Raw genomic sequence first — 12,205 nt, forward strand, 5'->3', positions numbered from 1 at the left:
ATAAGCTGCATTCACAGGGCCCGATGACATATGGAAAGTATTTCACGGGTCCTTATGAAATAGCAGCTTCATCACCGGCAGCCTGTAACTGCTGTGGGGCTTTACCACTGCCCTTTGCTTAATCAACATTCTATTCATGACAAGTGCACAAATCTGCACATTCTAATTCCAATCAGGGGCCATTGTCAGCCGCAGCTCGCGCATGACAAACTCCTCCCTTCCTTAGGCGGCTTATTTTTAACCCTAGCTAAGTGCGTTTCTCCTAAAATTCTACATTCCACTCATTACAAGACTCTTTGTTTTCTACAAACGAGCAGCATTCTGGACAGTATTCATCTACTGTTTATTACATATCGCCCGGTTTTAGATATATGTTTATGTATTTAAGCCTACTACATGGAATATAAAAATAAACCGGTAGTGTTTGTTACTTTCCTACACTGCCACGTCGGTGTTCTGTTGACATTTACAAATTCTGGTGGCACAGTAAACTGACAGTACACGGTCACTTGGCATGCATAATATATACGCACACATATATAGCTATCTATACACCCTTGTCCGCTCTGACCAGGAGCTGACGCTTAAACTACACAATTGCAGAGGACATAAAATGCATATGTGTGCCTAGAGTCGCTGACCAGCGATCTAGGCACCCTTGGAGTCAGATCTGATGTAACTGCGGCGCATATGGTGAGAGGCCTGATGGGCGCCGCGCCAGGGCCTGTGTTGTTCTGCCGGAGCAGCGCCTTCTGCTGCCGAGCTGAAAGCAACTGTTCCGGACGCTGGGAGCGGGGGCTGAGCGGGGAGGGGAAGAGGGCTTTCAGTTTAAGATTGCCAGTCATAAGCCGAGGGATCCTTCAAGCTCAAATGTGAAACCACGAAGACAAACCAACCCGTGTTAGCGTATCCTTCCCTCTGTGGTTAATGGCCAACATTATAGCGCATAGGAAAATGGAGTAATAAACCTCAAATGGTTCATGCACCCTCATGTCAAAGGAGAACGAACGAGCCGGAAAATATTAACGCCACGAATCCATAGCGCCACGAACGGCGCCCTAACCATACATACCTTGCAGTTTATGCATATTATACTACTGTTGTTGCATTTATATAGCGCTTACTGCCTCACGAGAGGCGCTCTACTTTTATGCGAACACAAAGATCTGTATAGGCAGTGCAATGTCACGACTATGACAGTCGTGACAAGGATGGACTTCCGGCCAGGGGCACTGCCTTTGTTTCAGTCACGTCTTTAACACACAGCTGAGAGCGGTCTGCCGGGGTATGGCACCAGCATCTTGGGGATTCCCGGGAAGGAGAGGAAGCCAGAATGGAGGGCGGTGAGTGGCTGTAAATCCAAGGAGCGCACACATGGCCTGGGGGCACCCCTGGACAAACTGTGCATCAGAGGAAGGGCCATGCCAGGCTGGCCATGTTCCGCATGCCTCACTCGAAACACGGATTTCCAGGGAGTTTACTGTCACGTACGCAGTGGCGAAGGAGGCCTCGGGGCCAAGCAGAGCAGCTCTTACTGTAAATCAAACTTCAGGGGCAGCATCTGGATGAAACCTAACCCCCCCTAAACCTTCAGTACCAGGCAGGAAGGTAACAAGCGTGTCCTTCGCTTCCCAGCAGAATGCACTGCACTAACGGCCGATTCCGTTGCGAAAAACCAGCCCTGCTGTGCGACCCAACCAAACAGATAAAACACACCAGGCACTGCCACTCTAAGCACAATTGAGACCGCAAGTAATGCTTCTTCAAATTACCCCTAGCGTGCTGTTCAAATGCTCCTAAAATGCCCCAGGCGTGCTAAACAAAGCCCGGTGCCCCCACCTGTATTGCTCCCAACCGCTGAGCCCAATCAGTCGCCAGCCAAGCAATATGTAAATTACCGTTCCAGGCTGATAGGGAAAAATGCCCTCAAGCGTGTCCTTCGCTTCCCAGCAGAACGAAAAGCCAACCACAAACTGGGTACTGTTAAGAGTGAGCCAGTACCTGCACTTCTATATTTCCATTTTAGGCACTGCTGGACAGGATTGAAATATTACCCGGATCGTGCGGCCACGAGAGCCCCCTTCCTTTCCCACCATGTTTCTCCGAGGCAAAGCAGGAATGCCTCGGAGAAACGCAGCGACATTTTGGGATTCGGGGGCGTGTTTTTCTTTCTCTCCTCTTCCCATTGGCTGGAAGGTAAAATTCCAGCCAATGGAAAGAGGAAAGAAAGAAAAGAGAAAGAAAGTAAAAAAGACCCCCCCAAATCCCAAAAAGACGGGGCTTAAACGGAGTGACGCCCCTCTCTTCCAATGGCTGGCCTCCGTTTAGGAAGCCAGCCAATGGAGAAGAGGGGCGGGTTCAAGCCCCACTCTGTAAAACATCAGTTCTCCCCAGCGAGACTGCGCAAGCGCAGCCTTCGCTAGGCGGAGACCTAAAAAGCAGTAAGCACGGTATACAAGAACAGGTAACTTTACTAAAATAAAAGATCTCGGCTGACATGGGACCAAAAATTATATAATCCCCATATTATACATTTTGTTAAACCTATATGTGAATTTGCAATGGTTCAAACATGGTTTTAATTAACTTTTACTTTAAAAAAAATTATAATTTGGAGGCGGATTTAAGCTTTACACTATTTTATTTAATGAATTCTTCTTATAGAAGAAAGAGATTTTCTGTAAAGTCGTGTCATCCAGAGTACCTTGTGTGATCACAAGATTAACCAAAGTGACATCACTGCACGTTTCACATCAACATCGCGGAGAATCTGATGTTCTTAATTACCTGTGAAACCTGGCTGGCAATGGCTCTGTTTTCAAGCTCCACACATCTGGCTGTGACCGTGTATAGTTGTTTCTTCAGGTTGTCGGTCTCTTCAGAAAGGGACTTGTACAGTTGTTCCCGCCTCTCAGCTTCCTTCGCTTTAACGGTGTCGCCATCTTTCGACTTCAGCTTCTCTTTTAAATGTAGGATTTCTTTCCTCTTCTCCGAAAGCTCCTGGCTGTTCTTTTCCTTTTCAGTTTCCAGTGCAAGTATTTTCTGTATTTAACAAATGAAGAGCGTACCATTAACATAACTGAATACATTCGCTAAATGTAGCCAGCAGATAAAATAGAATTGGAAATTTAATTGATCGGATAAAATGCAAACACAGTATTTTTCCTGTGCGCTGCATTCCACTTTTCTGTGGAATGATGCGCATTGGGATAATTCAAAGGGCGAGGAATCTACATGCAGATGTATGCATCAGAAAGATTTGATTCCACGCTATAGAAAAAAAAAAAGACTGCAGTCTACTCACACACCTACGCACACTAAGCAAACCGTTCCTTATAACAAGCATTTGCAATGCAATAGGTCTCGCATTAGGAAAGTTTGAGCTATTGGTATTGTATATGACACATTTTTTATTTATGTGTTGGTTTTGAAAATAGCGAAATTAATAGCTTTGTCATTTACAATGCCAATATTTTTAAATTTCGCAGATGTGACACCTATAGCATTTGTAATACAATATGTGTTGTATTTAAGTGACAGATGTATTGATATTACAAATAACAATGGTTTTTCATTTTTTTTTAAATAATTAATACTTGAATAAAAGTTTTTGTAATTTATAATGGTAAAAGCTTAAACTTTTGTGAAGATTATGTTCAGTGTATTTTATTGTGACGAAAATCCAAGAACAGAAGTGAAATATTAACATCTTTTTGTGACATTTGTAATAAAGCTTGAAACATTGAGAGAACATATTTGAACCAGTTGTTGTTGAATGGTTGCACAGATTGATGCTGTGGTGGCGACGAGTGATGTTGTGGTGGCGACCAGTGATGCTGTGGTAGCGAATAGCGATGCTGTGGTAACGCATAGTGATGCGGTGGTAACGCATAGTGATGCGGTGGTAACGCATAGTGATGCGGTGGTAACGCATAGTGATGCGGTGGTGGTGCTGAGTGATGCGGTGGTGGTGCTGAGTGATGCTGTGGTGGTGCTGAGTGATGCTGTGGTGGTGCGATAGATAGAAAGAGCAATAGATAGATAGAGGGAGGGCGATAGATAGATAGAGGGAGGGATATAGATAGAGGGAGGGCGATAGATAGATACATAGATAGAGTGAGGGTGATGGATGGATAGATAGACGGCGATAGATAGAGGGCGATGGATAGATAGAGGGCGATAGATAGAGGGCGATAGATAGAGGGCGATAGATAGAGGGCGATAGATAGAGGGCGATAGATAGAGGGCGATAGATAGATAGAGGGCGGTAGAGGGCGATAGATAGATAGAGGGCGATAGATAGATACACAGAGAGTGAGGGCGATGGATGGATAGATAGAGAGCGATAGATAGAGGGCGATGGATGGATAGATCGAGAGCGATAGATAGAGGGCGATGGATAGATCGAGGACGATGGATGGATAGATAGAGGGCGAGGGATGGATAGATAGAGGGCGATAGATAGATGGCGATGGATAGATGGCGATGGATAGATAGAGGGCGGTAGATAGAGGGCGATGGATGGATAGATAGAGGGCGATGGATGGATAGATAGAGGGCGATGGATGGATAGAGGGCGATAGATAGAGGGCAATGGATGGATAGATAGAGGGCGATGGATGGATAGATAGAGGGCGATGGATGGATAGATAGAGGGCGATGGATGGATAGATAGAGAGCGATAGATAGAGGGCGATGGATGGATAGATCGAGAGCGATAGATAGAGGGCGATGGATGGATAGATCGAGGGCGAGGGATGGATAGATCGAGGGCGAGGGATGGATAGATAGAGGGCGAGGGATGGATAGATAGAGGGCGAGGGATGGATAGATAGAGGGCGAGGGATGGATAGATAGAGGGCGAGGGATGGATAGATAGAGGGCGAGGGATGGATAGATAGAGGGCGAGGGATGGATAGATAGAGGGTGATAGATAGAGGGCGATAGATAGAGGGCAATGGATGGATAGATAGAGGGCAATGGATGGATAGATAGAGGGCAATGGATGGATAGATAGAGGGCGATAGATAGAGGGCGATGGATGGATAGATAGAGGGCGATAGATAGAGGGCGAGGGATGGATAGATAGAGGGCGAGGGATGGATAGATAGAGGGCGAGGGATGGATAGATAGAGGGCGAGGGATGGATAGATGGATGGATAGATAGATAGAGGGCGATAGATCGAGGGCGATAGATCGAGGGCGATAGATCGAGGGCGATAGATAGAAGGCGATGGATGGATAGATAGAGGGCGATAGATAGAGGGCGATAGATAGAGGGCGATAGATAGAGGGCGATAGATAGATAGAGGGCGATAGATAGATACACAGAGAGTGAGGGCGATGGATGGATAGATAGAGAGCGATAGATAGAGGGCGATGGATGGATAGATAGATAGAGAGCGATAGATAGAGAGCGATAGATAGAGGGCGATGGATGGATAGATCGAGAGCGATAGATAGAGGGCGATGGATAGATCGAGGACGATGGATGGATAGATAGAGGGCGAGGGATGGATAGATAGAGGGCGAGGGATGGATAGATAGAGGGCGAGGGATGGATAGATAGAGGGCGAGGGATGGATAGATAGAGGGCGAGGGATGGATAGATAGAGGGCGAGGGATGGATAGATAGAGGGCGAGGGATGGATAGATAGAGGGCGAGGGATGGATAGATAGATAGAGGGCGATGGATGGATAGATAGAGGGCGATGGATAGGAGGCGATAGATAGAGGGCGATAGATAGAGGGCGATGGATAGATAGAGGGCGATGGATAGATAGAGGGCGATGGATAGATAGAGGGCGATGGATAGATAGAGGGCGATGGATAGATAGAGGGCGATGGATAGATAGAGGGCGATGGATAGATAGAGGGCGATGGATAGATAGAGGGCGATGGATAGATAGAGGGCGATGGATGGATAGAGGGCGATAGATAGAGGGCGATAGATAGAGGGCGATAGAGGGCGATAGATAGAGGGCGATAGATAGATAGAGGGCGATAGAGGGCGATAGATAGATACACAGAGAGTGAGGGCAATGGATGGATGGATAGATAGAGGGCGATAGATAGAGGGTGATGGATGGATAGATAGAGGGCGATAGATAGAGGGCGAGGGATGGATAGATAGAGGGCGAGGGATGGATAGATAGAGGGCGAGGGATGGATAGATAGAGGGCGATGGATGGATAGATCGAGGGCGATAGATCGAGGGCGATAGATCGAGGGCGATAGATCGAGGGCGATCGATCGAGGGCGATAGATAGAAGGCGATAGATAGAAGGCGATGGATGGATAGATAGAGGGCGATAGATAGAGGGCGATAGATAGATAGAGGGCGATAGAGGGCGATAGATAGATAGAGGGCGATAGATAGATACACAGAGAGTGAGGGCGATGGATGGATAGAGAGCGATAGATAGAGGGCGATGGATGGATAGATAGATAGAGAGCGATAGATAGAGAGCGATAGATAGAGGGCGATGGATAGATCGAGGACGATGGATGGATAGATAGAGGGCGAGGGATGGATAGATAGAGGGCGAGGGATGGATAGATAGAGGGCGAGGGATGGATAGATAGAGGGCGAGGGATGGATAGATAGAGGGCGAGGGATGGATAGATAGAGGGCGAGGGATGGATAGATAGAGGGCGATGGATGGATAGATAGATAGAGGGCTATGGATGGATAGATAGAGGGCGATGGATGGATAGAGGGCGATGGATAGGAGGCGATAGATAGAGGGCGATAGATAGAGGGCAATGGATGGATAGAGGGCGATGGATGGATAGAGGGCGATAGATAGAGGGCGATAGATAGATACACAGAGAGTGAGGGCGATGGATGGATAGATAGAGAGCGATAGATAGAGGGCGATGGATGGATAGATAGATAGAGAGCGATAGATAGAGAGCGATAGATAGAGGGCGATGGATGGATAGAGGGCGATAGATAGAGGGCGATAGATAGATAGAGGGCGATAGATAGATAGAGGGCGATAGATAGATAGAGGGCGATAGATAGATAGAGGGCGATAGATAGAGGGCGATAGATAGATAGAGGGCGATAGATAGATAGAGGGCGATAGATAGAGGGCGATAGATAGATAGAGGGCGATAGATAGATAGAGGGCGATAGATAGATAGAGGGCGATAGATAGAGGGCGATAGATAGATAGAGGGCGATAGATAGAGGGCGATAGATAGATAGAGGGCGATAGATAGAGGGCGATAGATAGAGGGCGATAGATAGAGGGCGATAGATAGAGGGCGATAGATAGAGGGCGATAGATAGAGGGCGATAGATAGAGGGCGATAGATAGATACACATAGAGTGAGGGCGATGGATGGATAGATAGAGGGCGATAGATAGAGGGCAATGGATGGATAGATAGAGGGCGATGAATGGATAGATAGAGGGCGATGGATGGATAGATCGAGAGCGATAGATAGAGGGCGATGGATAGATCGAGGACGATGGATGGATAGATAGAGGGCGAGGGATGGATAGATAGAGGGCGATGGATGGATAGAGGGCGATAGATAGGAGGCGATAGATAGAGGGCGATAGATAGATAGAGGGCGATAGATAGAGGGCGATGGATGGATAGAGGGCGATGGATAGATAGAGGGGGATGGATAGAGGGCGATGGATGGATAGATAGATAGAGGGCGATAGATAGGAGGCGATAGATAGAGGGCGATAGATAGAGGGCGATGGATGGATAGATAGAGGGTGATAGAGGGCGATGGATGGATAGATAGAGGGCGATAGAGGGCGAGGGATGGATAGATAGAGGGCGATGGATGGATAGAGGGCGATAGATAGAGGGCGATAGATAGATGGCGATGGATAGATAGAGGGCGATAGATAGAGGGCGATGGATAGATAGATAGAGAGCAATAGATAGAGGGCGATGGATGGATAGAGGGCGATAGATAGAGGGCAATGGATGGATAGATAGAGGGCAATGGATGGATAGATAGAGGGCGATGGATGGATAGATAGAGGGCGATGGATGGATAGATAGAGGGCGATGGATGGATAGATAGAGGGCGATAGATAGAGGGCGATAGATAGAGGGCGATAGATAGAGGGCGATAGATAGAGGGCGATAGATAGAGGGCGATAGATAGATAGAGGGCGATAGATAGATACACAGAGAGTGAGGGCGATGGATGGATAGATAGAGAGCGATAGATAGAGGGCGATGGATGGATAGATAGATAGAGGGCGATAGATAGATACACAGAGAGTGAGGGCGATGGATGGATAGATAGAGAGCGATAGATAGAGGGCGATGGATGGATAGATCGAGAGCGATAGATAGAGGGCGATGGATAGATCGAGGACGATGGATGGATAGATAGAGGGCGATGGATAGATAGAGGGCGAGGGATGGATAGATAGAGGGCGAGGGATGGATAGATAGAGGGCGAGGGATGGATAGATAGAGGGCGAGGGATGGATAGATAGAGGGCGAGGGATGGATAGATAGATAGAGGGCAATGGATGGATAGATAGAGGGCGATGGATGGATAGATAGAGGGCGATGGATAGAGGGCGATAGATAGAGGGCAATGGATGGATAGAGGGCGATGGATAGATAGAGGGCGATGGATAGATAGAGGGCGATGGATAGATAGAGGGCGATGGATGGATAGAGGGCGATGGATGGATAGAGGGCGATGGATGGATAGAGGGCGATAGATAGAGGGCGATAGATAGAGGGCGATAGATAGAGGGCGATAGATAGATAGAGGGCGATAGATAGATACACAGAGAGTGAGGGCAATGGATGGATAGATAGAGGGCGATAGATAGAGGGCGATGGATGGATAGATAGAGGGCGATAGATAGAGGGCGAGGGATGGATAGATAGAGGGCGAGGGATGGATAGATAGAGGGCGAGGGATGGATAGATAGAGGGCGATGGATGGATAGATAGATAGATAGAGGGCGATAGATAGAGGGCGATGGATGGATAGATCGAGGGCGATAGATCGAGGGCGATAGATCGAGGGCGATAGATCGAGGGCGATAGATCGAGGGCGATAGATAGAAGGCGATGGATGGATAGATAGAGGGCGATAGATAGAGGGCGATAGATAGATAGAGGGCGATAGAGGGCGATAGATAGATAGAGGGCGATAGATAGATACACAGAGAGTGAGGGCGATGGATGGATAGAGAGCGATAGATAGAGGGCGATGGATGGATAGATAGATAGAGAGCGATAGATAGAGAGCGATAGATAGAGGGCGATGGATAGATCGAGGACGATGGATGGATAGATAGAGGGCGAGGGATGGATAGATAGAGGGCGAGGGATGGATAGATAGAGGGCGAGGGATGGATAGATAGAGGGCGAGGGATGGATAGATAGAGGGCGAGGGATGGATAGATAGAGGGCGAGGGATGGATAGATAGATAGAGGGCAATGGATGGATAGATAGAGGGCGATGGATGGATAGAGGGCGATGGATAGGAGGCGATAGATAGAGGGCGATAGATAGAGGGCAATGGATGGATAGAGGGCGATGGATGGATAGAGGGCAATGGATGGATAGAGGGCGATAGATAGAGGGCGATAGATAGAGGGCGATAGATAGATACACAGAGAGTGAGGGCGATGGATGGATAGATAGAGAGCGATAGATAGAGGGCGATGGATGGATAGATAGATAGAGAGCGATAGATAGAGAGCGATAGATAGAGGGCGATGGATGGATAGATCGAGAGCGATAGATAGAGGGCGATGGATAGATAGAGGGCGAGGGATGGATAGAGGGCGAGGGATGGATAGATAGAGGGCGAGGGATGGATAGATAGAGGGCGAGGGATGGATAGATAGAGGGCGAGGGATGGATAGATAGAGGGCGAGGGATGGATAGATAGAGGGCGATGGATGGATAGATAGATAGAGGGCAATGGATGGATAGATAGAGGGCGATGGATGGATAGAGGGCGATGGATAGGAGGCGATAGATAGAGGGCGATGGATGGATAGATCGAGAGCGATAGATAGAGGGCGATGGATAGATCGAGGACGATGGATGGATAGATAGAGGGCGAGGGATGGATAGATAGAGGGCGATGGATGGATAGATAGATAGAGGGCAATGGATGGATAGATAGAGGGCGATGGATGGATAGAGGGCGATGGATGGATAGAGGGCGATAGATAGAGGGCGATAGATAGAGGGCGATAGATAGATACACAGAGAGTGAGGGCGATGGATGGATAGATAGAGAGCGATAGATAGAGGGCGATGGATGGATAGATAGATAGAGAGCGATAGATAGAGAGCGATAGATAGAGGGCGATGGATGGATAGAGGGCGATAGATAGATAGAGGGCGATAGATAGAGGGCGATAGATAGAGGGCGATAGATAGATAGAGGGCGATAGATAGATAGAGGGCGATAGATAGATAGAGGGCGATAGATAGAGGGCGATAGATAGAGGGCGATAGATAGAGGGCGATAGATAGAGGGCGATAGATAGATACACATAGAGTGAGGGCGATGGATGGATAGATAGAGGGCGATAGATAGAGGGCAATGGATGGATAGATAGAGGGCGATGAATGGATAGATAGAGGGCGATGGATGGATAGATAGAGAGCGATAGATAGAGAGCGATAGATAGAGGGCGATGGATGGATAGATCGAGAGCGATAGATAGAGGGCGATGGATAGATCGAGGACGATGGATGGATAGATAGAGGGCGAGGGATGGATAGATAGAGGGCGAGGGATGGATAGAGGGCGATAGATAGGAGGCGATAGATAGAGGGCGATAGATAGAGGGCGATAGATAGAGGGCGATGGATGGATAGAGGGCGATGGATGGATAGAGGGGGATGGATAGAGGGCGATGGATGGATAGATAGAGGGCGATAGATAGGAGGCGATAGATAGAGGGCGATAGATAGATAGAGGGCGATGGATGGATAGATAGAGGGCGATGGATGGATAGATAGAGGGCGATAGAGGGCGAGGGATGGATAGATAGAGGGCGATGGATGGATAGAGGGCGATAGATAGAGGGCGATAGATAGATGGCGATGGATAGATAGAGGGCGATAGATAGAGGGCGATGGATGGATAGATAGAGGGCAATAGATAGAGGGCGATGGATGGATAGATAGAGGGCAATAGATAGAGGGCGATGGATGGATAGAGGGCGATAGATAGAGGGCAATGGATGGATAGATAGAGGGCGATGGATGGATAGATAGAGGGCGATGGATGGATAGATAGAGGGCGATGGATGGATAGATAGAGGGCGATGGATGGATAGATAGAGGGCGATAGAGGGCGAGGGATGGATAGATAGAGGGTGATGGATAGATAGAGGGCGATGGATGGATAGATAGAGGGCGATGGATGGATAGATAGAGGGTGATGGATGGATAGATAGAGGGCGATAGATTGATAGAGGGCGATAGATAGATAGATACATAGATAGAGTGAGGGCAATGGATGGATGTTCCTCTTCCCGCCGCGCCTCGCGCCCCCTCCCAGTGCCACGCCCCCCTGCCTGGAAGTGCTCTTTACTCCTCGCGGCCCCCGCTCCGCGGGTGCCGCTCGAGTGAGGAGTTTGTACTGTTTGCCTGCTTTGCTCGCCACAGGAGTGGTTGGGAGCCCACGCCCAGCTGGGGGATTATTAATTCCTAGACCGGCCGCAGCGGAGGTGAGAGGCGCAGGCGAGCGGGACTGCGAGGACCAGCAGTCCATTTGTCATCGCCAGCTGGTTCCTCTTCCCGCCGCGCCTCGCGCCCCCTCCCAGTGCCACGCCCCCCTGCCTGGAAGTGCTCTTTACTCCTCGCGGCCCCCGCTCCGCGGGTGCCGCTCGAGTGAGGAGTTTGTACTGTTTGCCTGCTTTGCTCGCCACAGGAGTGGTTGGGAGCCCACGCCCAGCTGGGGGATTATTAATTCCTAGACCGGCCGCAGCGGAGGTGAGAGGCGCAGGCGAGCGGGACTGCGAGGACCAGCAGTCCATTTGTCATCGCCAGCTGGTTCCTCTTCCCGCCGCGCCTCGCGCCCCCTCCCAGTGACACGCCCCATTGTCATACTTAGGAGAACCTCCTCACGCGCGCAGCGGGACGCGCGCGGGGCGGTCACCGGGGCGAAGACCGGGCAAAGAGCGGGCCTTTTTTGGCCGTTAGAGGCCGGAAGAGACCGGACCGGGCCCCC

At 49.2% G+C, this 12,205-nt stretch overlaps 1 protein-coding gene across 2 annotated transcripts in view; it reads right to left on the reverse strand.

Moving 5' to 3' along the window:
- CEP55 (centrosomal protein 55) overlaps positions 1 to 12,205 on the reverse strand; it is a 291,020-nt gene that overhangs the window by 186,604 nt on the left and 92,211 nt on the right. For both annotated transcript variants that reach the window (XM_078643397.1, XM_078643398.1), the window contains exon 3: positions 2,788 to 3,042. In XM_078643397.1, the coding sequence (XP_078499523.1) occupies positions 2,788 to 3,042 (255 nt within the window). The remainder of the gene's footprint in view (positions 1 to 2,787; positions 3,043 to 12,205) is intronic.

This window comes from Lissotriton helveticus, chromosome 5_1, assembly GCF_964261635.1.
Source record: "Lissotriton helveticus chromosome 5_1, aLisHel1.1, whole genome shotgun sequence".
In the NCBI taxonomy this organism is placed as follows: domain Eukaryota; kingdom Metazoa; phylum Chordata; class Amphibia; order Caudata; family Salamandridae; genus Lissotriton; species Lissotriton helveticus.